This window comes from Argentina anserina, chromosome 2 (genome assembly GCF_933775445.1).
Source record: "Argentina anserina chromosome 2, drPotAnse1.1, whole genome shotgun sequence".
Taxonomy (NCBI): Eukaryota; Viridiplantae; Streptophyta; class Magnoliopsida; order Rosales; family Rosaceae; genus Argentina; species Argentina anserina.
Genome location: NC_065873.1, coordinates 23,939,380 through 23,966,140, shown reverse-complemented (window position 1 = coordinate 23,966,140; position 26,761 = coordinate 23,939,380). Strand labels below are relative to the sequence as shown.

Below are 26,761 nucleotides of genomic sequence, written 5' to 3'. Positions count from 1 at the left end.
TACGGTGGCGCACTTTCCCCTGTAAACAATTTGAAAGCAACACGGTTATGGAACGAAAAATCTAGCTCGCACGACCAGGCGTTGGTAAAATATTTTCTCAGGAGAGCCATAGGCATATAGAGCCAGGATCTCAGCTCAAATTATAAGTATCAAGGAGGATCACGAGTGGCCAGCAGCTAATCTATATTTTGGTTGTAAAGAAAAGTAAAATAGGTAAACAAATTTCCCCGCACCAACTTATCCTTCAAATTTCAAGATGATAAATAGCAGAGTATAATCAAACAAAGAAGATCCGTCTGTTGTTTCGCAACCGTGCATATAAGCAAAACTAGTTAATGTTACATAACACTGCAAATGATTCTGAAAAAATTCAACACAGCTACAACTCAAAAGCCTTAATAAAGGGTAGGAGCCACAATATGGTAATGTCTGTCTACTTCCTTCTGTGGAGGATAAACATGGGTCTCAGAGAAACAGAATTTGCTGCAGCTGCCTCCACATTTTGAATGCATCATGCATTTTTGTTGAGACACATTTATGATGGCACTGCAAAAAAAAGAACTACTGTTAGCATTCTCTACTATAAAACTACAACATGGTATTGTTCACAGTTGACGGACACAAGCCAGTAAGAGAAAATCACATTCAAAACTAATATTTCCACACAAAAAAGTCACAAAATGTTCCAAGATCGGCAAGGACTTCAAAATTTGCAAGAGATAATCACATTCAAAACCAATATTCCACAGGTCGTACAATGGGTCCAGATGCAAAAGGTTAGAGTGAAAATATAGTCCCAGTGAAGATAACTGTAAATTGAAACAAAACTTTCATGTATATTGATATTCTTTTTCTTTTTTCCTTATTCAAAATGGAAAGAAGTAAACAAACAGGTACCAAAATTAACCACCTTCTACTACTCTAGTTTGTTGAACCATTTCACATAGCCCAATGACACAGAATAAAAGAGATAAGGAACATACTGTATGTGGCAGTATCGATCTGTTCAGGAAGCTCTTGTATGTCAACCTCAAACCTCTCCTGAACCTGCAGTTGTAAGAAGTGACAAAATTAACTCCACCAACTGCGGCGATAAACAGCAATTCAATCAATGATTCAATGGTAATCAAAATTGCATACATCATTAAGGACTTGAGAGTCCGAAGTAGATGATACGAATGTAATTGCCAGCCCTTTGGTGCCAAACCTACCAGCTCTACCAACCTGTCAATATTTGATGTGAAGAAAGAATTTAGTGAGCTCTCTCAAGGCATGAATACATTCATCTACACTACACTCTATAAGTACAGCAATATCATTTAAAAAATTTACATAACATGAAATACTGTGATGTAGAAAATGTCAAACTTGACATACCCTGTGCAAGTAAGTGTCAGCAGAGTCTGGCATGTCATAATTGATAACAATATTGACACGTTCAATATCAATTCCTCTGCCAACCAAATCAGTAGCCACGAGAATCCTGTTCTGGCCCTCCTTGAATCCTTTGTAGCGTTTCAACCTGAAAAAGGCATGCAGTAGCATTAATGTCTGAAACAAATGATTCACACATTCTAATGTTCAGAAACATTCCATGCTGGATGTGCAATCACAATATGAAAAAGAATAGACACATCAGATATGACTTCACATACCTTTCTTCTTGGTTCATCCCAGAATGGATGCATATAGAGGGAAAATTACACTCTGAGAGTAACTTGTTCAACTCCGCAGCTCTGCTCACACTTTTGACAAATATGACAACCTGGTTGAAGTCCAGGGCATCGAGGAGATCATTCAGCTTCCGGTTTTTTTCTGCCTCAGTTAACTTGATGTAGTGCTGAAATTTCAGATACAAATGTAAGAATGTAAGACTCATTTTCACGATCAAGTATGTAATAAACAAACATTTACGAAAAAAATTACCTGTACTAGACCATGAAGAGTCAACTTGGCTTCGTCGTCAACATATATTTCCATAGGCTGAAAGGAACAAATGTCACAGTAAATCATATTAGGGGCCTTCCTCAAGCTAATAGAATCCAGAACGAAATGAATGACGGATGCACATCTCTTGGATGGATGAAGGATGAAGCTGGTCCATCTTTTTGTCTCCTCCAAGAAACTGTTCTAAACCACCCGGCAACCACTGTCAACCCATTGACACCCAATATAATATATTAGCACTTCACCTACAACACCCAGCCCACTATCTCCAACTCCCTCATGCACTCGATTGAAGCAATCCAGAAATATCCTATACCAGAGGAATACGAAGATACTAATGCAGTACTAAAGAGACTAAACCGACACAAATGTCCTGTCCCCCCCCCCCCAAAAAAAAACAAAAAAGCAAAAAAAAAAAAAACCCCACCAAAGGCATACTTTTATCTTTCCACTCCAGTTGTACACCATTATCAAGCCGCATATTCCAACGGCTGAATAAAGATATCGTGCAAACGCAATGCCATCACCAAGCACGTCATGAGATCACCGCATACTATGTAATTAGAAAACTCTTGGAGAAAGTGGGATTATGGAAAAAGAGACTTCAAAATTGAAGTAGTACTGGCCATGGGACATTACATCTTGCATAAATTTCTTGCAAACCGGTCGGATCTCTTTGCTGAGTGTTGCAGAGAACATCATTACTTGCTTGTCATGGGGCGTCATCTTGAAAATCTCTTGCACATCTCTCCTCATGTCTGTAAAACACAAAAATTATGAGAAAAATATGAAACCATGAAGTGAGACAATACCGGACACATATATAGAGCAAAACCATACCAAGTGACTCAAGCATCTTGTCACACTCGTCGAGGATAAAATGCCTCACATTCTTCAAAGAAAGGTCTTTATCTCTTGCCAGTGCTAGTATTCTTCCAGGAGTTCCAACAACAATGTGGGGGCATTCATTTTTTAGCAAATCTTTGTGATTCTTGATAGGGACACCACCATAGAAGACAGCAACCTTGAGATCTGGCAAGTAGGTGCTGAACCTCTCGAACTCATGGCAAATCTACACAATGTTGAGCACAAGTGAGTACTTAACATAGATAAAAGATTCATTAAGGGCAAGAAAGATAACAGCAATCAGATTTCATTTATTTTCAAGAAAAATTTAGAAATTTGCTGTAAACAGATAGAAAATGGTGGATCTGAACAATACCTGGTAAGCTAATTCCCTAGTATGACAGAGAATAAGAGCAGAAACTTGACCAGCCACAGGGTCAATCTGTTGCAAAGTAGACAGGACAAAGACAGCTGTTTTGCCCATCCCAGATTTAGCTTGGCAGATAACATCCATTCCCAGAATAGCTTGTGGGATGCATTCATGTTGTACTGATGAAGAGCGAAACAAAACCGCATCCAAGGAACCAATTGTAAGTAAAACAAAATGTCTCCAGTCTTTTATGAGAGTCTTTACCAAACTCTGAATTCAAGATTATGGTAGAAGAACAAATTACCTGAACAAAAGAAAACATCAAAAATTACGCACTCACGAACAACTACACATCATCAAATTGACCGAATGAAATTGAGAACTCAAAATACATCCACAAACTATAACCACATGGAAAAGTCAATTACATTCCAAATATTTCAATCTACACCCCTTTCCAAAGAGTAATCAAAATCAATGGTAAAGCTGATAGTAAAAGAAACAAATTAGATATTTAAATTAAACAGCAACTTCAAATTCTTAAATAACTGCATACCGGACCGATGTACTTCTATAAACTTGGAATTAAAAATTACGTAATGTAAGAGAAAACACAAGGCTCCGAGTAGAAACAAAAGCAATCACTGAACAAATTGCAACCGAAATACGAACCTTCAGAAGGATGCTCAAATCCAGAGTCGACAATAGCGCGCAGAAGCTCCGGCTTTAGGAGGAAATCTCTGAATCCTGAGCTGTGAATTCCAACATATCCCCTGCACAACGCCAAAAACAAACAAATCAGACCTCCAGATCACTCACACAATCATAGATTTCGATCGAAATTCACACTTCACAAGTCAAATTAGCCGGAAACAGTCGAAGATCTTCGGATCCGGAGAACTTACTTCTTGGCGGATTCGCCATTGACTTTGGCAGCGGAGTCGGGGGCCTTCTCGTCATCCTCTTCGTAATCAACGAGCTCCTCGTCGTAGACGTCCTCCCTTGTCTCGCCCATGGCTCTGCTGGAGTAAGAGAGCTCCAATTAGGGTTGCGAATCGCTGAGCCGCAAGTTAGGGTTTCGAAATTTGAAGAATCCGACATCGGAGAAAGAGAGTTTTACCTGTGCGGGGAGTGTGGAATTGGTTGAATTAGGGTTAGGGTTTTGGGGGGTTTGGGAGTGAAAGTCTGCAAAGGAAAGCGTTAGCTGAAAAAACCGAATTTGAAAACTTTTTTTTTTGGAGAGAGAAGAGAGAGAGAGAGAGAGAGTCGGGAGTTGGACCTCGACGGAAGGAAGCAAAAGCTGAGAGAGATAGGGTTCAAGGGTTGGCATCCACATATATAGAGAACCAGTTGCCTTAATTCTCCTCGCTCTTTACCGATAATTACTGTGATACCACTACGTCAATTACTATCTAAAAATACTTTTCATTGCGACTTATTAATAACTTATCAAGAACAATAATTGATATATGCTAGCAAAAACATGATCTAAAAGTTTGATTGGCACGAGTCTATTAAATTTTCATGTTGTAATAATTTTTTTTACTAGTGATCAAATAAAGCTTATTCTTCATTCACATTTATTTACAAGAAGCCTATCTTCCGGTAAAACAGTTCATATGATCCTGTTACAACTGGAGTAATTCATATTTGCCGCCATTTGTGTAAGTAGTTTGAGATGAGTAGGAATCCTATTCCTGGTTACTGCAGACGTGATCTCTCAATACGATGGGAAGTATATTAAGCTTGGATGTTGTAGTTCAGGTTCTAATAGAAAATACATTAATCTTTTATGAAGAGGATTATATATACAATTAAGAGAAACCGAGAATTGAGTATTCCATAATGGTGGCATTCTCATCCTCAGCTGGTAGGTGATCCTATACTGCTGCAAGTACTATATAGTTGTTATTGATATATGAATGCTTCATGTTGTCCGTGTTTGTTAACTAAGCCAATCTATGCTCGTGGTGTTTCAGTTCATTCAATTTGCGACGAGCCTCCTGACCTCGAGAAGCAGCAGCTGCCTGAAGATGCCGCTGACCGTGTTCCCAATTCTGATGTGGCACCGCCGCTGCTGAACGTCGTTGTTGTTACGGAACCACCGGCTCCATTCCATGCCGATTCCTCGAAGGAGGTTAAGGGGCACCTCTCCAGATACCTCAGTGCTCAAGAACAATGCAGAGTGTGTCAGCAGGATAAAGATGAAGCTTTGATTGATTTGGGATGCCATTGTCGAGGTGGACTTGAAAAAGCACACAGGTCGTGTATAGAGATTTGGTTTCAAAGAAAAGGATCCAACATATGTGAGATTTGCGAAGGGGAAGCTACCAATGTAGAGGTTGTGCGCTCTCCAGGAGTCCCCCTTGGAAGACTAATCTGCGAAATAGGTGTCGTTTGCCTTATACTCGGTACTTATATATTCATCTTCGTCTCCTTTGGGTCTTGGCTTTGATAACCCTCATATGTAGTCTGCTGTTACTCCTGTTAGACGTGTTAATATCTGCTATCCTTGGCATCTCGGCAGTTCCCATTAACATGCTGCACCTGTGTAACTGACAGGTGAGTGAGATTAATATATATGCTGCTATTTGAGTAAGAACAATATATGCAAGTTTCCATTATACACTCATCCTAGTTTTCCTTGCAAGGTTTATTGACGAACATACAGTTCATATTCTAAACATCATGTGTTGGCGAAATTTACTTGAGATTTCTAAAAATGTATCATAATAGCATACACTATTCTAAATAACAAGAAATGAGAGAGGTTTCTCATTTCTTTGTCAGTTAATAGTTCATCCTCTACTTTCATATGGAGCTGTAGCAGGGCTCCAGGTTTAAGCACAACCAACAACGACGAAAACACCACTGGTATTGCTAAGACCTAAGAGCTACACTCATACACAGTTACACACCAAAGTTTAAGAGATAAGCAGTACTAAAGTAGTATTAAAGCTTTTGGGAATTCAGTAAGGCTATACTGCTATAGATTAGAGGGCCAAAAGAGCATTTTAAAACTGAAAGCAGATGCCAATCCTGCACCTGCAGAGGGAGGGGGGGGGTACTAAATCTATAAGTTTACTTGTCAAGCTCTCCCATTGTCTGGATTGCTGGGGCTGTAACTATGGCTAGATTTAGACCACCAGGGCCAGATTCAGCAGACTTTTCACGGATCTCTCTTTTGGTATGTTAGCAAACACTAACATACCAAAAGCCAATGCTTTAACACCATCAATCCTCGTTATATTTCTTCAAAATCATATATAAGATACTTAATAGGTCAATTTAATTCATGTTCAACTGTAAATCAGAACTTATCCTGGGAATTCAAGAACTTGCATTCTGAAAATGCACGAATAGATAAATGCACTTATCTCTTTTCAAAAAAGAAAATTGTCACAGCCGTGAAGGTAGGTGAGAGAAAACTACGACTGTTGTCCCGAAAATCAAGGACAAGAGCAGTTGCAAGTTTGATACAAGAAAAAATTAAAGTAATTTTAACATTTAGCATAAACTATCGGTCTTCAGAGCTATGAACCTAGATATTAACAACCATTCAAAATGTGAAACAATAACTAAACAAATTATCTATCATGTCTAAACCCCCCCAAAAAAAAAGGTTAATCCTACAGTCAAAAAAACACAATCCAATTAAAAGAAAACTCAAAATCGCAGTCAGTACTCAAAATCTAAGTAACAACCAAACCCCCTAGTTCCTAAAGTTGTATACCTTCATATGAAAGTGGAACTTCATTTATCATGTATTATCCATTAGAAACCTAGGAATAATTAGTCTGTTAAAGCTGTAATCTTTTTCTCCTTCCTATCCTGTTTCTCTTCACCATGCGACTGTTTTAGTTTTGTCACGTCTACATGACGGTATACATGACCTTAGTATATATTGGTTTATCTAAAACAATGCACAGATAACTAAATACAAGCAAGTTCAAATGTGAAAGTATGATGAACACAAGCTAACTTCTGTTTCCTAAATCAAAATCATAAGGGGAGAGAAAGTAGCGTACAGCTCTGTGTGTCATCACAACACGCGCAAATCCCAGAAGACCATTGCATTGGCCCATCAACACTAGTTTGCTGCAGAATATGAGGAATATGTGTTGATCCAGAATCTGATTCCCCCAATGGAATGTAAGCAGGTGGTGCATAAATCCCTTGGCTCTTCATCTTTCTGTGATCTGTGTACCATAAAACATTAGATAGATTATTAAAGAGAAACAAAACACAAAAACACCCGGAAAAGTAGAGAGATGAAAACTACATACCCAGATACTCGAGCTTCAAAAAGACTCAAACTTTAAGCTTTCTTCATCTTCTTACCATAAAAGAACACAGACCCAACAACACCGTTCTAACTGAAGCAGAGGATTTAATGAAATCGCTGCCCAGTCTCCTGTAAATTCCACCCAAATGACAAGAATTAGAAGAAAGGAGGCTAGTATGTCAGTGTTTTGGGCTTCAGTTATTTTTTGGGCCGCAGTTAGGCCCACTGGCCCAAATATGTTCTAGAAAACCAGATGACCAGAGCCACATGCTTAGACTCAGACTGGTGTAGCTAGGCTGCTGCTGCTAAGCTCATTCTTACATTCTTCAATAATGGAATATGCTCTCTACGCACCTCCTTTAAGTTCCTTCAACGCCACTCCAAAACCAGGTTTCTCTTCTCACTTTTGGTTATGTCCTTAATCAGGATTGAGTTGTTAAGTTATTGACATTAAGCTAATTGACTAATATATATGTAGGCAATCATAGCAGTAGGCAGAAGCTCATTAGAATAGACTACTTGGTCCAGAATTCTCCTGCTGCTAAAGTCTTCCATGTGAAAGCTAAGGTATACTGGCATATACACTCCTGCTCCTTAGGTTTTGAAATAAATTTGATGCATAGTCAATAGTATTGTACCATTATGATATTGTGCAGGTATGCTTTGATGAATTGTGTTTGCCTGTTTGGTATTTTTTTTTTGGAGGAAATCCATAGTCTGCAAAAAGTGATGAAAGCACGACGCGAAAGAGCATGGTTTGTTCTGATTGTGAGGGAAATGGTGAGCTGACGTTGATCACTAAAATAGATAGTAAAGAATGTAATGTATAGGGAGAAAATCTTATGTTGTGTTTGCCAATTGTGTTGGTTAGGTGCAGTTCTTTGCTCTCAATGCAAAGGGAGTGGAGTAAACGCTGATGATCTGTTTGGTGGCCAGTTCAAAGCTGGGGAATCATGTTGGCTTTGCGGGTAACCATCATTAAGATACAATATCTACCAATCGTTAGCTCATTTGTAGGGAAATACTCTTCTGCCAAATAGTCTATTATGATATATTGCCCCACTGTGAATTTGAATAACTAATAATGTGTGGTTCTATTTACCATGTGGTTTAAATTTATACTCGAACAACAATATAACATGTCATGTATCATTTGGTATCTGTTAGTACAAAATGTTTGAAGACATGCATCTGTTGGTAGCTATTTACTCTTGCTTGTTCTTGTTTTCTGCAGTGGCAGAAAGGAGATGTTGTGTGGAACTTGCAACGGAGCTGGCTTTCTTGGAGGTTTCATGAGCACTTCTGATACTACAGCCGAATGAGCTGGTCTCTGTCAGGTGCAGACCTCTTCTAGCTTGGACTAATTGGATGCTTATGTACATTGAAATATGTATAGATCTTTTCATTGATTACTTTACAACATATATGCCGATGATCTTACAGCTATTAGTACTTGCTATGAAAGAGATTCAGTTAATTGGATTCCATATAATTATATGCGATTGCATCTTCAATATTGCATAAATGATACATAATAATCACAAATGATTATATGATGAGTAAGATTATAAAGGAAATACAAGGCTTTGATATCTGCATTATTTTCTATTTTGTTCATTATCATCTCTCAGTAATGATCATCTGTTAATCTGAGTTAGCAGCTAAGAGTTCCAAATGAACTCTTTCATGTTTTTCTGAAGCAAACGGGTTGCCTCACAATCGGGTTTGAAAATATGAAACACATGGGACTCATTCTCGGCCTCAACCAGCCTCACCTCAATTCCTTTTCTCTGCAAAAACTCTGCATACATTACACCCCTCTCTTTCAAAAAATCCAATTCAGCCACGTAAACTGTCACAGCAGGAAATTCGTTGCGCCATTGGGTTAGAGACAGCTCTGTCCTGTCAAAGTTACATCCAAAATAATCGCGATTGTCACCTTCAGGTATGCTAAGTCTCCAGAACATGTCATTGCTTGCCACATTCCTAACTGCCTCATCATCTGTCGACATTTCTTTCTCAGTTCTCTTTTCACTCCCAAAATAAGGATGAATCGACAACAGTCCTCCTATCTTGACATGAATGATTGGATTCCACATAGTTTTCACAGCAACATTATGTGCTATGTTCCCTCCAGCACTGTCCCCGGATAGGAAAAGCCGGGAGAGGTCCGCCCTGTTCAGCCATGGATCACAGCTTGCTTGGTGACCAAGCCAAACAAGTGATTCATAACAGTCTTCATAAGCTATGGGAAGCCGGTTCTCTGGAGCCAAACGGTAGTCAACTGAAAGAACAATCGATTGGCATGCAACAGATAAGTCTCCTAGGAAATGATGGTAACCAATCCATGTGGTTGAGCCGATGCAGAAGCCTCCACCATGAAAATAAACCACAACTGGAAGCTTAGCTGTGGATGCTGCAATCTCAATAGGAATGAAAATCCTCCCAGTAATTGGTTTCGCGGCGTCGATGATGACATCCTTGAACTTGTATCCATCAGAGGGTTCTGATGAGGCAGGGACTACTCCAGGTGCAAAGCGTTTCACAGTTCCATCAGAAAAGACTTGAAGATAGTCTGGTGATTCTTCAACTAAAAACATTTTTCTTGGAAAGAAGCGCACTTTGTGGGGGTTTATATAGTCACCTTGATCAATATAAGATTTTAGAAATTGTACCAAACCATGAACTGTGAGTCTTGGTTTGATGTTAGGTTCCTCATGTAACTTGCAATCCATGATAAAACAAGTATGTGGAAACTTAAGTGCAAAGTAGAATGGTACTTACTGTTTAGTCAGAGAGTGCATTATGTAGGTTGTGGTTTCAACCTCCAACTACTTACAAGTTACAATGTTCATAAGTTTCACGGTGAACAAAATTACTTACCAAAACACTGTCAACAAAGACTCCGTGGCCCAATGGATAAGGCGCTGGTCTACGAAACCAGAGATTCTGGGTTCGATCCCCAGCGGAGTCGACCATTTTTAGTACCACACTCTTTTTAACCATCCCCGGACAGTTTTCTAGAAGAGGAGCAAAAAAACATCAATCTTAAACACAGATCTGGAGTTAATCATCCATCTCATGAGAGGCTGTCTCTCATCTCACAGAAGCACATACTCGGTCATGCTGATTTACAATGACTAGTGAAAATGGTAGAGGGAATGAATCACAAGGTTTCATTCTTTAGTTTTCTCCTAAGCATATAGTTGGTATCTACTAGCATCATCAATCACAAGAGTAGGTTTTCATCCAAAGTTTCATTTGGCTTCTTGTTGTAAAACATGTATATTCTTCGAATCCTCCTTCACCACGTTTATTTGCAAAGGGGGCAGAGAAAATGCACTAACAGTTGAGCTTCCACTCCGAACATCCTTCAAGACACGCAATGCTGTTTCAGTTTGCTTCCCGTATACGCTCTCCATTTGCTTTATTTCTGCAAGTTCTATAGGAGCTTTCAGTACAATCTCTCTAGTTTCAGTCACAGGCTCGGAGTTGCACTGTTCTGTTTTGGCTGCTTCGGATGGACCTGATGGGTCATTCCTGGAGAAGACTTGATCAAGCATCCCCTCACATTCCTTCACGAGCTTATCCAGTACCTCAGTACTGAAGAATGGCTGTTGCATTACCCTTTGAACAAAGGGGAAGCGAATTAGAACACCAGTTCGCTTGTCATGTTTCTTCAGAATCTTCAAAAGTCCTGTAGACAGGAAGCAGAAACACCAAGCAAGCGAATTAAAAGCCAATTTTAGACTTCCAAGAATATAGAGAGAAAGAAGACAGAAAATTGACAAGTTGATCTCTCAATTTTAATCATTGGATTTATATGACAGAGGAAACAAAACGAATCACATAGACTACATAAGAGATCAATATGTCCTTTAATCAAGCAATCATACATGTATGCCTCATTCAGACATAATGATAACGTTAATTGATTCAACATATAAAGATGACTACCTGTATAATTAAGAGCACTGTAGTTCTCTAACAAAACCATCTCTCCATGAAAATCAACTATTTCTCTCCCTACTCTCATCAACTCCTCATTTGAATCTTTGGCTTCTGTCACCCTATCCTGTAGCTCCTGCATTCAGAAACAGCCCCAAATTAGTATGAAAAAACAAATCAAATGTCTTCACCAATTGCCAGGTCATTCAGTAATTGCTATACACCTCGCAGAAACAATTAATGATTTAAATGGAATAGGGCAGCTACAAATAAGCATGTTTGCACTTTACTAAGAGTCTATAACATCCATTATTTCACATTCAACATATAGTCCGTTCAGTGTCAGACTCTCGTGAAAAAGAGAGTCGGGATCGACAGGATGTACTGTCAAATGGCGAACAGAGCTTCAGAGGGATAGCCATGGTGCTTAAGGCCAAACAATGGACTAGAGAATGTATACAGATCTCAGGAAAGCGGAAGAGAGTAAACAAAAACATAAATAGATTTACAAAATACTCTAGAGAACTAGAAACTGGAGGTCCAAGTGGGAAACTGCTATAACATAAAAGCTGCATACGGGTCATTCAGACTTCTTTTTGGTAATCTGACTACATTGCAAGAGAAAAAAGATCCGGCTTCATGTAAATTATTACAAGACACAAAAATCTTTCCCGAAAGTACTTGCTCCATAGGTAAATTCATCAAATTTCAGTTAAAACATCACTTGCCATCTGACAACAGCAACAACAGAAGCTTAAAGATGCAATCACATATCTACCTCACGCCACAAGACTACACTTTCCATTTGCCCAACATTTTTGTTCTATCACAAGCTTTCTAAAGATCACACAACTAAATCAAACCACACTTTCTTGATCTTACATATTACCATCCTTCCTTACATTTGCTTCTAAGATTAAATTAACAATCGCATCTTCTCCTATTTTACGTAAACGCTTCAATTACAATGTCTCAAAAACTACACAGCAAAATTACAAAAATTTAAACCAAGCAATAAAATGAACCAGAATTTCTCAACTTGTATGAATCGAATTAAAGAATTGAGAGCTATGAATTTACCTTCCATCTAATAACGTACTCCTCCTCTTTCTCCTCGAAGAACGAATTGAACTTGTCCATTTCGTTCTCCAACAGCCTCACGAAATCGGCCACCTCCTTAGAGACGTCACCGCCTTCGTCAGCCAAATCCGCACCGGCCTCGTCGTCGTTCAACCGCGGACGTTTACTCGGCGGCGGCCTGTCGCCGTCCTTGGGGTAGATCAGCTTCAATTGCTTCTTGAGGTCCTTGTAGGACAAGAACTTGTCCCGCCATTCCGGCAAGGCTTCCTCGATCAGCATGCCGAGGCTCTTCGAGAACTTCATGGTTCAAAGGCTACGCCGACAGCAGCCGGGATTTTCAGCTTTCCGGTGAATTTCACGGTTGTGAAGCGACGACGTTTTGATGTGTGAAAAGGAGAGAGAAGAGAGAGAGGGAGATGGATGGAGAGACGGAGGTTAAGGTAGTGGGAATGAGAATATTCGGCTACTGTTTCTTTATCGTTTTCTTCTCTGGTTTATAGTGGGAATATTCTCTCTTGGTTTGACTAAGAAAATGATGATGTTTATATGGTAATTAATTATATATTAATTTTTCCGTAATCCATAACGCTCTGGGCTTGTGGCCTTTGCTCTCTATAGTGCGGCAGTGAAGAGCTAGAAAACAAACTGACCTTTCCTCACTTTGAAGGCTGTTATTAGAACGCAACTCACAATGATTCAAGGTCTTAATGTGTGATTCAAGGTGATTCAAGAAGAAGATAAATGTATCGAGGAACATGGGTTAATTTCGATTATTTCACAATTTCTCGTTAATTTGCAGTAAAAAACATAGAAAATAAAAATTGTACTGAATAAATCTAAAATCAACGAAATGTAATTTAGTTTGGCATGTTAAATATTTCACACATACTCGTGGATTTTTCTTCTTCTAATGTCTTAGATAATTTATGAAATTACTCTTACAACTTTAGGATAAGGATTTTCTCTTTTTGTAACATAGTTCATTTCCTCGGCCACTTTCATAGTTTCATACAAGACTCTCCTCTTTAGTTTTCTATGTTCTCACATGTACGTGTAGCTCCCTTTATAACCATTTTCTCCTCTTCTCATTCCAAACCATTTTCTTTATCTCAAATTTCACTTAGTCAAATTCTTGTTTGATATTAACAGGCTTCACTTAACAACATTTAAACGTTTGTTGATTGTTGATTATTTGATTGATTGATTTTGTTTATTAATTATAACTGCATGCAATACTTATAGGCTTGCATGTATAAGATATAGAGATTTTGATCTTGATTTGAGCTACATTCTTTTTCTAAGCTGATTTCGATAATCTTGGATCTATTTAGCTTGCATTTGATATATGTATGTGCTTTGTTGTGTTTGAATAAACACTATGCCTTTTAAGCTTGAATATCTGAATTAACAATTGAAAACGTAAAGCTTGAATTACCATGAGCATTTTTCTCCATTTCTTCTCTCTTGGGGTGGTTACTGGTTAGAGACTGGATTGGCCCTTTGCTACAATTCGTCGCATATTTGAGCTCCTCTCTGATTCTCAAATCAACCTTTTTAATTCCCTCTTCAATGAAAAAAAAACAAAGCAGAGCAGGTGGGAAGTCTCAGTCCTCACACTTCAATATATTCTCTGGTCTCTCTTTTCTAGTCATGATTGACACAGAGGAAAACAAAGGGTCTGGTTCTTTCAACACCTTCAACAACACGCTTCTCTCACTCATACCAAGTCTCTGACACTCACACTCTTCCTCACTCTCTCCTATTGATTCCTTCCATAACTTCCAAACAGGTCAGTTGGCCCTCTTCTTCTCCCCTGAACTTTGGGTTCATCTGTGATTGTTGGTTGATCATTTTTGCGACTAAAAGTGTGTTAATCTCTCCGGTTTCATATTGATCGCCTGTCTGATGGTATGAACTTAGGATTAAAGATTAAATCTTATATCTTTCTAGTTGGATTCAAACATTTTCTTTGATCAATCTTGGAGATGGTGGGAGTTGGGTTTGGTTTTGCAAGTATGATTCTTGGTTCTGTGCATATTGAGGCTTCTTGGTTCTGATCATAGTTGTTGGGTAATTCGATGATGTTTGAATGGGTATATGATTCTCTTATGCTTCAACTATCATTGACTTGGTTTAGTATCTTTCATTATGTTTGACTTCGTGGGCTGATCTTTGTGTGCCTCCTTACAACATTAATCTTTACCTGCACTTGTAGTAATTATATCTACTGTAAGATATCATGGATCAATCGGGTACAGTTACCTAGTGTTGTGTTTGTAAGGGTTTTGTCATATATACACAATGCAGGACTTTAAGGTTGAGCATTTTACTGGTATTGTAGGCAAGTTTTTGGGTTTTGTTATATTCTGCTTGAACAAATGAATATTTTTGTTTAATAGGGGAAGATGGAATTGGAAGGAAGGGATAATGCCACAGTGGTGACTGAAGTCAGCTTTGGTGGATTCAAAAGTCATGTTACGGCCAGAGAACTTGTGGACTACTTGGAAGATGAAATTGGGCTTGTATTCAGGTGTCGTTTGAAAATTTCTTGGACCCCTCCAGAGTCTGTTCCGAATTTCGATTTTACTGATACTGCAAAAATTGAAACCACAGATGAATATAAGAAGGTTTGAGCCGCATGAATTTGTGCATTTTGCTTCAGCTGAGTCAGTGACTGCTGCTATGGATGCTGTTGGGCGTTGTCGACTCTTTTTCAACAACCAAGCGCTGAAAGCAAGTTTGGGCCCTGAGAATTTGTACAACATGAACAAGAGGATAAGGACTATAATTCCATTCAATTTAGCTGATGTGGGTCTTGAGATTGGGAGTCTAGTTCGCCTAGATGAGTTCTTTGTTGCTTGGAGGGGACCACGTAATGGGGTTGATTTTGTTGTGGATCCTTTTGATGGGACTTGCAGATTTTGTTTTAGAAGAGATACTGCCTTTTCATTTAAAGGATTGAATAAACATGCTGTGATAACTTGTGATTTTAAGGTGGAGTTCCAGGTGAGAGAAATCAGTGAATTTAGATACTACACAGAGCCTTTTAAATCATGTACTTCTGTTGAGGCTGGTTTCATCACCTTGGGTTTCATATCGAACTGCTGATATGATATTGAACAATCAGTTTTATTCGATTTATTGGATGACGATGATCCTTGGATCAGAACCACAGATTTTACTCCTAGTGGGGCAATTGGGCGTTGTAATTTTTACAGAGTTACAATCCCCCCATGGCATGGTGCTAATTTGAAGAAAGCCATGAGTTATCTTAAAGAACGAAGAGTACACGAGGCGTTTATCAAAAAGCCACCCAGGATGAACCTGGTTTTGGAATCCCGATGTCAGATACTATCTGATCCATTCACTACGAGAAAAGTATTTCATTTGATATATTGTTCTTGGTCAATGCAGTAATGCACAAGGGCATATTGAATCAGCACCAGTTGTCAGACAGCTTCTTTGATTTGCTGAGAAACCAACCGCAGGAGATCAAGGTGGCTGCATTGAAGCACTTGTGTTCATACAAACACCCAGTTTTTGATGTCCAGGAATGGTTGCTGAGAAACCCCAAGCTTATCAAGAATCCCAAACGTTTGGAAGATATTGCCGAAGTTAGGAGGTTGGTGATTACCCCAACTAAAGCCTATTGTCTTCCACCAGAGGTTGAACTTTCCAATAGGGTTCTTAGAAAATATAAGGAAGTTGCTGATCGGTTCTTAAGGGTTACCTTTATGGATGAAGGAATGCAGCCAATGAATTCCAATGTCATGAATTCTTATGTTGCTGCTCCTATAGTGAAGGAAATCACAGAAAACGCTTACCCTCAGAAAACAAAAGTGTATGCAAGGATTCGGGCCATTCTGATGAATGGATTTCATTTATGTGGTCGCAAGTTCTCATTCTTGGCCTTCTCATCCAATCAATTGAGGGATCGTTCTGCCTGGTTTTTTGCTGAAGACAAGACGATTAGTATACAAGGAATCAAAAATTGGATGGGAAAGTTCACCAACAGAAACGTTGCAAAGTGTGCTGCGAGAATGGGTCAGTGCTTTTCGTCTACATATGCAACGGTACAAGTTACATCAGCCCAGGTCAATCCTAAACTTCCAGATATTGAAAGAAATGGATATGTCTTTTCTGATGGTATTGGTAAGATCACCCCCGACCTTGCAATGGAAGTTGCAGAAAAACTGAAATTGGACAGAGATCCACCTTGTGCATATCAGATAAGATATGGAGGCTGTAAAGGTGTTATTGCTTGTTGGCCACCGACAGGTGATGGCTTCCGGCTTTCTTTGAGGCCTAGTATGCACAAATTTGATTCGGAGCATACTACATTGGAAATATGTTCATGGACTAGGTTACAGCCAGGTTTCCTAAACAGGCAGATAATAACATTGCTTTCAGCACTTGATGTCACAGATGATATATTCTGGACAATACAGGAGACAATGGTTTCCAAACTGAAGCAGATGCTGGTGGACACGGATGTGGCATTTGATGTTCTCACTGCATCCTGTGCTGAACAAGGAAACTCTGCAGCTCTTATGTTAAGTGCAGGTTTCAAGCCCCAGACAGAACCACATCTGAGAGGCATATTGACATGTATACAAGCCGCACAGCTCTGGGGGCTTAGGGAAAAGACCAGGATTTTTGTTCCTTCTGGGAGATGGCTTATGGGCTGTCTAGACGAGTTTGGGGTACTTGAGCAAGGCCAGTGCTTTGTTAAAGTGTCTGCCCCATCTTTGGAAAACTGTTTTGCAAAGCATGGCTCTAGATTTTATCAGACAGATAAAAATCTTCAAGTAATAAAAGGATTTGTAGTTGTCGCAAAGAATCCTTACCTTCATCCAGGAGATGTCAGAATTCTTGAAGCAGTTGATGTACCTGGCTTACACGACTTGCATGATTGCCTTGTTTTTCCTCAGAAGGGTCATAGGTCCCACACGGATGAAGCTTCTGGAAGTGACCTAGATGGCGACCTCTACTTTGTCACATGGGATGAAAATCTTATTCCCCCAGGTAAGAAGACCTGGCAACCTATGGAGTATGAACCTGCAGAAGCCAAACTTACAGGGCGCAAGATCACTACCCAAGTAATTACCTGCCACTTTATGGTTGTCCCTGAAATTTTTATGTGATTTTTTTAATTATGATTAATTTCTTTTTGTTAAAGTTTATATCCCCTTGTTGGAGAAAACTGTAACAAACATAACTAAAATATCACTGCAATATTTGTCATCTGTTATAATAATATATATGTTGTATATACATATGATAATGTTGGTGAAATGTCTGTTAACATGAAGACAATGATGTCAAACTTTTGGCTGAACCTGAATTCAGGAAAGATAATTGATGACATATGGTTAGTGTCTCTTGAAATACAGTCGTAAGGCTACCGTTATTCCTGACATGTATATTTATGCTTATGTTTCTTCTGACATGTGGCATTCAATCTATACTGGAAGCTGCAGTTTGAACCGTCAAGGACACACAATTGTGATGTGTTTATTTACTGCTGTTCCTAAAAACTTTAGACTATTTAGAGGGATGTCGGATTATTTATATTCTAACAATAATGAATTTTTTTATCGGTATTGAAATGTGTTTATTGAGTTTGTAAACTTTTACAAAAAAATATTGGTCTTAAAAAATGAAAGAAAATCTTAACAATCGTCTCACGTAACATTCAATATGATTTGGTAACCAGTGATTTAATAGGTTTACATTCTAATGCAGTTGCATTTTCTTTGGTCTACTCTGCTTTGGAATTCCAAGTTTGCCCCAAAATTATTCTAACTGTCTTTGTGTTTATCGTACAGGACTTAATCGAGTTTTTGTGAGAAATATGGTGAATGAGAACCTCGGAGCGATATGCAATGTACATGTAGTTCATTCTGACCGCAGTGAATATGGAGCTTTTGATGAGAATTGTCTCAAACTAGCAGAGTTAGCAGCCATAGCAGTTGATTTTCCCAAAACGGGGAAAATTGTTACCATGCCGCCGCACCTAAAGCCAAAAATGTACCTAGATGTCATGGGAAACAGGACTTCCTGTCGTACAAGTCGAGCAAAATTTTAGGGAGACTCTATCGCAAGATTAGCGATGCTTATAATGAAGATGTGGAAACCTCTTCCGAGCAAAATCATGTGCCCAGTGAAATCAAATATGATATGGATCTTGAGGTTCTAAAAGCTGCAGATTTCATAGCTGATGCTTGGGATAAAAAGTGCTCTTATGATAGTCAGCTACAGGGTCTCATGACACAGTACAAAATTATGAGGGAAGAAGAGATTGTCACTGGGCATGTATGGTCAATGCCCAAGTATAGCAGCAGGAAGCAAGGGGAGCTGCAGGAGCGGTTGAAGCATTCTTACAGTGCTCTGAAGAAAGAGTTCAGGCAATTTTTTGAGAAGATGGATACGGGTTTCGAGTCACTGACTGATGATCATAAAAATAGCTTGTATGAGCAGAAGGTATCAGCTTGGTACCAGGTGACTTATCACCCTAAGTGGGTGAAATAATCACTCTCTGTGCAAGGGCCTGATGGTCCTGGAGATGTGCTGTTGTTAAGTTTTGCCTGGATTGCAATTGATAACCTTGCTCGGATCAAGATCAGGCGTCGTGAAGTGGAAATGAAAGCCAATCAACTCTTTGAGAAGGTACCTTGCTGATAGGATATAGGGACATGCATTCCGGAATTTGATTCCGGTGACTTGTCAAATTTCATCCCATTCTGCCATTTAATTAGGTCAGCTATTATCTTTAATATTCTTCTTAGATTTCTAGATCAATAGTTATAAAACTCTTGTTGTGACTAGATTTATACTTATGAAACTTCTGTGACTAGATTAATATACTTGTGAAACTCCGAGGTCCCTAGGGCTACAATTATATATAAACATCCTGATTGGAATGGGGTGAAGTGCTTTTTTGCTTGTTCATAGTTGGGGACTTGGGGATTGGATTTTATATGAACTTTGCGTGAAATATTTGCACGAGTCCTTGTGACTTTTATCACAGACTTGCTAAGTTACATCATGTATCCGAATGTAATGTTCTAAACATTATATATTTCAAGATTCAGATTTATAACAGATACCTCTGTAAAGATGGAACATAAAACATATAGATCATGTGAAAGATATGCTACCAAAACTATATCAGAATGAGTTTAAACTTGTAACAATTGGTTAACGTATGACATGGTCAGCAGAGACTCAGATTCAAAGAGAAACTTCCATGGTTACAAAAGCGCATGCTGGCCATCGGATTATACCTCGTTCTCCTATGCGGGCTTGGCGAAGACGCCTGTCTCGAAACCCCCACTTCGCGTGGGCCTATGCTGACTGGGGGTCTCAATGTTTCATAAGATTCTCCCTTTAGAAATAGGCTACCCTTAGTCTCGACTTTCAATTTTTACATGAGAAGAGGAAAATCATTCTCCAAAAAAAAAAAAAAAGATGATCGAAGACCCCATTTGTTGAGAAGTTGCTTCTTCTTCAGTCTTGGATTCGACTCATTCGAGTGACCCAGTCCTTGCAGTGGATGCCTTTACGCCAGTGCAATATTGCCAACTACAAATTGAAAAAAGTTGAAGAAGTATTAGGAAGAATAAGGCTTTGGATCAAGGATTTCTCTTGAGGTAAATATTCTCATGCGACTTTTACCTGTTAGGGAACGTGGAAGAATAAACTGAAGAATGAAAATCGAAATAACTCACAACCACAAGTGAAAATAAAATGAAAGAGAACACCGGGATTTAACGTGGTTCGGCAAAGTGCCTACGTCCACGGGTAGCAACAATAAAGAACCTCCACTATACGAAGAAAGGTTACACCGAGAGAAACACTACTACAAGACTCACACTTGAAGGGATACACTTTCACACACTTTATTTTGCTACACACAAAACTCTCTACTTGGAGTTTTCTCTCTATCTCTCACTCTTGATCACACACAAGATGATCTCTCCCTTATTGTTCTTCTATGTTTATTGCACCACTTCTCATGCCTTTATATAGGCAAACATCTTTGTGCAATTCATGCATTTGCATGTAACATGCATGGAAGCAAAGTCAATCTTCTTCCTTGATTCATGCTCAATGTTGGCATGCTCATCCATGCATTCTTCTTTCTTTGTCAAACAAATCAACCACCTACCACCATAAGGTTGTAGATTTGTTTCTTACCTTCAACAAAAGTTACTCCAAGTTTCAACAAAACCAACTCCATCAATTAATGAGTCACCAAAGCAATAGGTGTGCTTGATTTATGTAACAACCCCAAAATTTCGAGCTTAAAAACTCAAAATTTTAAAGTCGTTAAACACAAAATAATCTCAATGAAATCGAAATCATTTAAGTGCACAGCGGATCATCACTGAGTTCTCACTCAGAAAACCAATTATTACAACCCAAATTTATAATTTAACATTACATAAGATAGAATGTAATAATCCTCACAATCTCTCACAAAACTCACAAATAAAACCACACCAATTCTCACACACAAATCCTCGCTAGAAACCTCACCACAAGCAGGATACGAACGACTTCGAGCCTCCGGAGTCGTCACTCAATCTCCACTAATCAGCACCTGCGGAATTATCCCCTACACCATCGAATTGGTGCACCGGGATTGTAAACACAAACCCGGTAAGCTTATAGCTTGTATGAGTAAAATCAAAATATAATTCGCATATCAAAATATACAAAAAATCACAAATCAACAAATATAAATGCCCTCATGAGTCAATGGACAGCCCATCTGGTTGTCCCAAAGGAATATGAAATGAAACTCTCATGAGAAAATTAAGTAACCCTTCTGGTAACCCAAATGCATTTATAATACGGGTACCAAGAACGCTGGTACACATCTGTTACCCCTTTCGTAATACACCGCCGATATTGGATAGCCACCCGCTACCCAACATCCAAAACAATCTGAGTACCCATGAGCAGATAACCACCCGTTACCTCACATGCAGTACTAAGGCAGACAGACTAGAGCTCTAACTGTATCGTAACTTTCGCCCGGCCAAAGGCTAGGTTTCGACTTGCCAAACACGTACAATAATCTCACATCAAATTGTACAAATCAAAATCACAATAAATCATAACAGTATATTATATAGCAAACTATATATATATGTATTTATTTACCATTTGTACGATATATATATATATATAATTCATTATATCTTATACATGTCATAATTTATAATCACGTCCGAAGACAAAACGTTTAATAATCTCAATATTAAACTCACATGCTTGTCATCGAAATGACCTATTTCAAATGAATTCATAACAGTATATATTATAACAAATCATATATATATGTACTTATTTATACAATATATATATATATAATCCACTATATTGTATACTTGTCGTATTTCAATATTTAAAACTCTTACAAAAACCTTAAAATCACCGTAAGAGTGGATTCATAAATATGTGAGATTTTACTCACCTTATCGAGTCGAGCGTAATCCCACAATTTCCGAAGATAATTCCTTTCCTCGCTTTATAGATCACCTTGAAAAGATAAGAAAAGGATTTAGAAACGTTTCGTAAACCTTTAAATGCCGAAACAGTAATAATCGGTTTTACGAATTTACTGTTCACAGTTACTATCCACAGTATTGTTCATGTATTACTGTACAAATACACAAAATAATACGTATTTCTATACGTATACATACTATTTACGTATTTTTGTACGTATACATACTGTTTCTGTACGTATACATACTATTTAAATGTAAATACAATCTCAGTAAATAAAATTTACTAAATTACCTTTTACAAATTACTTTTTACAATTACTGAAAGTAATTTATATTTACATTTACCGTACTTAAAATTTAATTACATTTACCATACGTAAAATTTAATTACATTTACCGTACGTAAAATTAAATTTACATTTACCGTACGTAAATAAAATTTACATTTACATTTACCGTACGTAAGTAAATTACTTAAATACCCTTCTGGAATCACTGTTCACACCTCCGCCGCATATGGCGGCGCGTGGGGTGCACGCGCCACCTCCGGCAGGCCGCGCGTGGCGCTCACGCGCCACTCACTGTGGCAGCGCGTGGGGCCCACGCGCCGACACTAACCATGGCGCGTATGACGCCACCGCCACCCCAAATCCATCCTCCTTTCTTCCTCCGCCCTTCCCACGGCCCAAGGCTACCTCTCCACTGCCTCACGCTCTCACACGCGCCACCTAAGGCGGCGGTGCTCCATTCTCCTCCACATCTCCGATTCTCCTCCGAAATCCTTCCACACCAATTCTTACATCCTCCCAATCACTCCCAAACATCATACAATCACACACAACAACTAATTTCATCAAACCTTACCTAAATCGTACGGTGGAGGCTTCGATTCGTCGTCGAGCAGTGGCGAGCGGGCGCGAGGCTCAGCGAGGTTGAGGGTTGCAGAGGGGGTCACGCGGTGCTTCCAGGGTCAGGCGGTGAGGGACAAGGCAGCTTGGAGGCGGAGATCACGGTGCGATGCAGAGGGAGGCTCGGGGAGAGAGATGGAGGTCTCAGCGGCGAGCCAGTGCGTCGCAAGCTCGGGGGTGGGAGGGGAAGGTCGCGCAATCCTTCTGAGCACGGCGATGCGGCCCACGGAGGGCTGGAGGGCGAGATCGCCGATGGTGTCGTTCGGAGAGAGAGAGAATGAGATGGAGTCTTCGGGAGAGAGAAGAAAGGAGGCGGGGAGAAAAGAACGAAAGGGTTTCTAATTATGGGAACCCTAACTAAAAAAAATTTCCTTTTATACTAGTTTCTAAAATCGGAAACAATTTCTGACGTTAATAACTTTCGCGTCTCATGTCCGATTCGAACGCGTCACATGTCCACGCACTCGTATCAACGAGCTCTACAACTTTCGTGAAGGAAGTTTTCGCAACCGAGCGACGGAATAAAAGTCGATAATTTCGTTCGGAAACGTAACGTTTTTCTTATTAAACGTTCCGAAAACGTTTCCGTTTTTCGTTTCAAAGCATCGCAAACAATCACAGTCGTTTTAATCGAACTTCACAACTTAATAGAATTTAAATTAAACCAAATATTGTTTTGAAATTTAGGGTTATTACAATTTACTCATGTGAACATCACATAGTTTTCACGGAGGGATTGACCCTATCAACTTTTACTGTGGCCCAGTCGCATTTAGATGTGTAGATTCAAATCATACTGTTATCTTCAGGAGAGCGAGATGGGTTCAAGGAGGAGCGCGATTGCACTCTTAGGAAATCCATAGGCGAGGCCTCCAACTCTCTTTTGATCATGTCAATTGAGGAGCCCCAGTTGGTGGCCATCTATCTTTTGTAACAAGAGGGAAATATGTGTTCTTTTAATTAGGAGAAGTAAAATCACAGAGGATGTGCTTCATGCTATGCGAATGTTGAGAAGGTTTTATGTGCATAAATTCAATCTGTTATCTGTAGTTTAAAGTTTAAGTGATTGGAGTGCGGAATTGGATCGGTACGTGTGTTTGCAGTATGCTTCTTTTTAGCAAAACAGTAACTGATGTACGTCATATTGATTCGTATCTCACATACACTAATGACCTAGCTATTGGCAGTGGACAGACACAGTGCAGCATAAGAATGAGACCATGAATAGGAATCCCTTTGTGCCCCAAGCTTCTGTTACGCCTGGTTAAGACACCAGTGAATCATCTACCTCTGCTTCCATATGGCATCGAATTCATGTGGACCAAGTATCCGTGATAGCTTGCCAGTGTTGAGCACTGTTGCAAAGGTACATAAGTCAATATACGTTTACATAATCTAAGCACCTTATGTGCATGTTTTGGTATTATGTAATGTCACAGCCATAGATCACGAGTCTGTGTAATTTAGGTATTATGTTAGTAATGTCTTGCTTTTGGGAGCCTAATCAAAACCACGTTCCTTGTTCTGGTCTCCTGTTCGAAGCCTATACATATGGTCCCTTTCAAATCAGAAGCTCAAAAATGAATCCGTAATCTTTCCTGTAATATCTGTGATATCTGCATCATTCACTTTCCAAAGATGGATTGCTAGAGAAAGCTAGTATATTGGATTCTTTGTTGAGGATGGATAGTGATCCACGACAACAATGAACTATCCTCCTATTATTTTAGTAACTGTCACATCCTAATCATCTGCCAGGACAATAATTCACTCTCACATCCTGATCAACTGCCATTGATCTATCACATGCAGTACTGAAATTAGTTAGACCTTCATGTGATAGAACTTTGGTGGCAAAAATGTCTTCAAGTCTTAGTCTCCCTTCGTGCATGGAGCATTCATCACTCAACTACTAAGAGGGGCACCCTCTCCCCTCTTGAAGACTATCTCAATTTCCTCCCAGCAGGGTTTCGTCATTGTACGGACTTCAATGAACAAGTCATGTGGTCTGTATTCATTATCTCGATATGGTTAATTTATCCAGTTTTTCCCCTGATCTTCCCCAATTCGAGTTCAGTAAATTGCATCCCCACATGCAGGTTGAGAGTTTGATTCTTGTCATTTCCTTCTCTTCAGGTCAATGTATATATTACCCTTTTCTTAGTCAAGAGTCAAATTATTTATTTGATAACAGTAAACTCAGTTACTCAGATATGAATATTTGATAACCCTTTTTTTTTCCTACTTCACTTCAAATTGCTTGAACATGTGATCTTTTCAATATGTTTAAGCATATATATAGGTCACACGACTCTATATCTATGTTTCATTTTCATTCCCAAATTTCATTTATTTTCAATTCCTGGGTTATAGCAGAGTTGCCAATTTCATGACAATCATGGTAATTCATATACGTACATATATGTCTTATGAGATATTATTGTTTCTGTATATGCATGAAACCATACCCCAAAACGGTATATGCTAGAATTATGTCTTTCAGCAGCCACCAGCGCCTTGCTTAGATGTGTGCATCTTAGATATTTCTGAGCTAATATAATCAGCTCTATCAGTCGACGATTCAGATTTTTTGTGATCTTCCACTTCTGTAATTCCTGGGTTTAGCCAGTGACAGATAGCTGGGGTGATGCTAAATGAAAACTGTGACCGCTTCTGATGTAACAAAAATTTCCAAACTCGGACAATAATTTTCAACTACATATTAGTCAGAACTTCAGAAGATGGGGACTTAATAACTAATGATATGGGGACTCATCTATCCTATTGTCGAATCTTGCTTCTTATTCTTGGATTCTCATTGATGAATAAGACAATTTCAAAATAACAGAAGCAGCTTGTTGTGTTTAATGAAACGCAACTGTTTGAGATATCTTGGCAATAAGCTGAACATTTTGCTTGATTTTTGGCCTTTTCTTCCTACACAGAAAAATTCCAAATCTAGGAAACATATCCTAAGCAAGATATATTATAGTCAATTAGATAAAAAATTCATAACTAAAGAAATTATAATATATATAATCATGCCTAGCTTCTTTTGTCTTCTCTTCTTATTGTATCTTTGCATTTTTGGTTTTTCCATCAATTGCATCACAAGTTCATAGTTTCTGTATCAGGACTTCATGATGTGCGGATCAGTAACCTTTAGACTTACAACCCTCACAGTTTGATAAACTAATCTGGCTGATTCAGGTTTGCTTGGATTCCAGTGTGAGCTTCAGTGTGATTCGACACTTACAGTATAGGTTCGAATATATGAATCATTAATCTTTGTTAGTCAATTAAACATCCTTCTGATCTTTATATTTTTATCTTTTCCAATTAGTTCTACTTGCTGAAGCCTAACATCGGTAACATGTAACTTTTCCGTCTATATTTTAGTAATTGTTGTCAAAATAGAAAACCTAAGTTGCTTGTCTCTACATTCAAACCAATATTAGAATGGTTTAATCTCACTCAATATGAACAAGTAATTGACCAAAACAAAAGATACCAAACTTTTTTACCAGGAGCAGAAATCCTCCTGAGATGATCTACAACGTGCAGTAGGTGTCAATACCATATACCTTTACTTATAGTTATACTAAAGTCAACCGTTCTGCAAAATGTGGTTGGTTGATCTAGACTACTTATTCCACAACAATATCCAAGTACCCACATTATTCATCATCAAGAAGCAGTTACCTGATTATATAGAAGCTGTGCTTTAGTTTTCTACAATTTTCACATTGATCACCAATTACGAACATTGCTAGTGCGGTGAAATTTTATGACTACTACTATATGTAACTGAAATTATACTCGAGCTTGGTAAGTACCAGATGAGGACGTTGTCACT

At 38.8% G+C, this 26,761-nt stretch overlaps 6 protein-coding genes and 1 non-coding gene across 8 annotated transcripts; 4 read left to right on the top strand and 3 right to left on the bottom strand.

Annotated features, from left to right (window-relative positions):
- Positions 1-222: 222 nt before the first annotated feature.
- LOC126783385 (DEAD-box ATP-dependent RNA helicase 15) lies at positions 223-4,402 on the bottom strand. Of its 2 annotated transcripts, XM_050508844.1 has the most exons (12): positions 4,284-4,402; positions 4,069-4,185; positions 3,836-3,936; positions 3,170-3,342; positions 2,788-3,019; positions 2,587-2,705; positions 1,927-1,983; positions 1,656-1,840; positions 1,378-1,522; positions 1,141-1,224; positions 984-1,047; positions 223-546 (listed from the first exon to the last, which is right to left on the bottom strand). In XM_050508844.1, the coding sequence occupies exons 2-12, from the start codon at positions 4,176-4,178 to the stop codon at positions 536-538; spliced, it is 1,281 nt and encodes a 426-aa protein (XP_050364801.1). In that variant the 5' UTR covers positions 4,179-4,185; positions 4,284-4,402; the 3' UTR covers positions 223-535. The 2 variants fall into 2 exon arrangements, with proteins under 2 accessions (XP_050364801.1, XP_050364802.1); XM_050508845.1 differs by lacking the exon at positions 4,284-4,402 and having other exon boundaries at positions 3,170-3,467; positions 4,069-4,115.
- Positions 4,403-5,008: 606 nt separating this feature from the next.
- LOC126784215 (uncharacterized) lies at positions 5,009-5,618 on the top strand. The gene is made up of 2 exons (XM_050509699.1): positions 5,009-5,033; positions 5,143-5,618. The coding sequence occupies exons 1-2, from the start codon at positions 5,009-5,011 to the stop codon at positions 5,616-5,618; spliced, it is 501 nt and encodes a 166-aa protein (XP_050365656.1).
- Positions 5,619-7,752: 2,134 nt separating this feature from the next.
- LOC126783395 (protein BUNDLE SHEATH DEFECTIVE 2, chloroplastic-like) lies at positions 7,753-8,891 on the top strand. Its single transcript, XM_050508855.1, has 5 exons — positions 7,753-7,838; positions 7,927-8,015; positions 8,165-8,228; positions 8,320-8,416; positions 8,683-8,891. Exons 1-5 carry the CDS (start codon positions 7,781-7,783, stop codon positions 8,768-8,770), a joined length of 396 nt encoding a protein of 131 aa, XP_050364812.1. The 5' UTR covers positions 7,753-7,780; the 3' UTR covers positions 8,771-8,891.
- A 40-nt stretch (positions 8,892-8,931) lies between these two features.
- LOC126783387 (probable carboxylesterase 6) lies at positions 8,932-10,381 on the bottom strand. The gene has a single exon (XM_050508847.1). The coding sequence runs from the start codon at positions 10,181-10,183 to the stop codon at positions 9,110-9,112; it is 1,074 nt and encodes a 357-aa protein (XP_050364804.1). The 5' UTR covers positions 10,184-10,381; the 3' UTR covers positions 8,932-9,109.
- TRNAR-ACG (transfer RNA arginine (anticodon ACG)) lies at positions 10,350-10,422 on the top strand. The gene has a single exon. It is a non-coding gene; the product is annotated as a tRNA-Arg (tRNA).
- A 140-nt stretch (positions 10,423-10,562) lies between these two features.
- LOC126783389 (SPX domain-containing protein 1-like) lies at positions 10,563-12,940 on the bottom strand. The gene is made up of 3 exons (XM_050508849.1): positions 12,477-12,940; positions 11,406-11,532; positions 10,563-11,145 (listed from the first exon to the last, which is right to left on the bottom strand). The coding sequence occupies exons 1-3, from the start codon at positions 12,777-12,779 to the stop codon at positions 10,706-10,708; spliced, it is 870 nt and encodes a 289-aa protein (XP_050364806.1). The 5' UTR covers positions 12,780-12,940; the 3' UTR covers positions 10,563-10,705.
- Positions 12,941-14,875: 1,935 nt separating this feature from the next.
- Positions 14,876-19,413, top strand: LOC126783394 (RNA-dependent RNA polymerase 6-like). Its single transcript, XM_050508853.1, is given in 8 exon segments — positions 14,876-15,097; positions 15,099-15,532; positions 15,534-15,583; positions 15,586-15,786; positions 15,789-17,585; positions 18,317-18,517; positions 18,520-19,120; positions 19,122-19,413. Coding segments are annotated over 8 exon segments (3,546 nt in total). The 5' UTR covers positions 14,876-14,881; the 3' UTR covers positions 19,168-19,413.
- Positions 19,414-26,761: the final 7,348 nt, after the last annotated feature.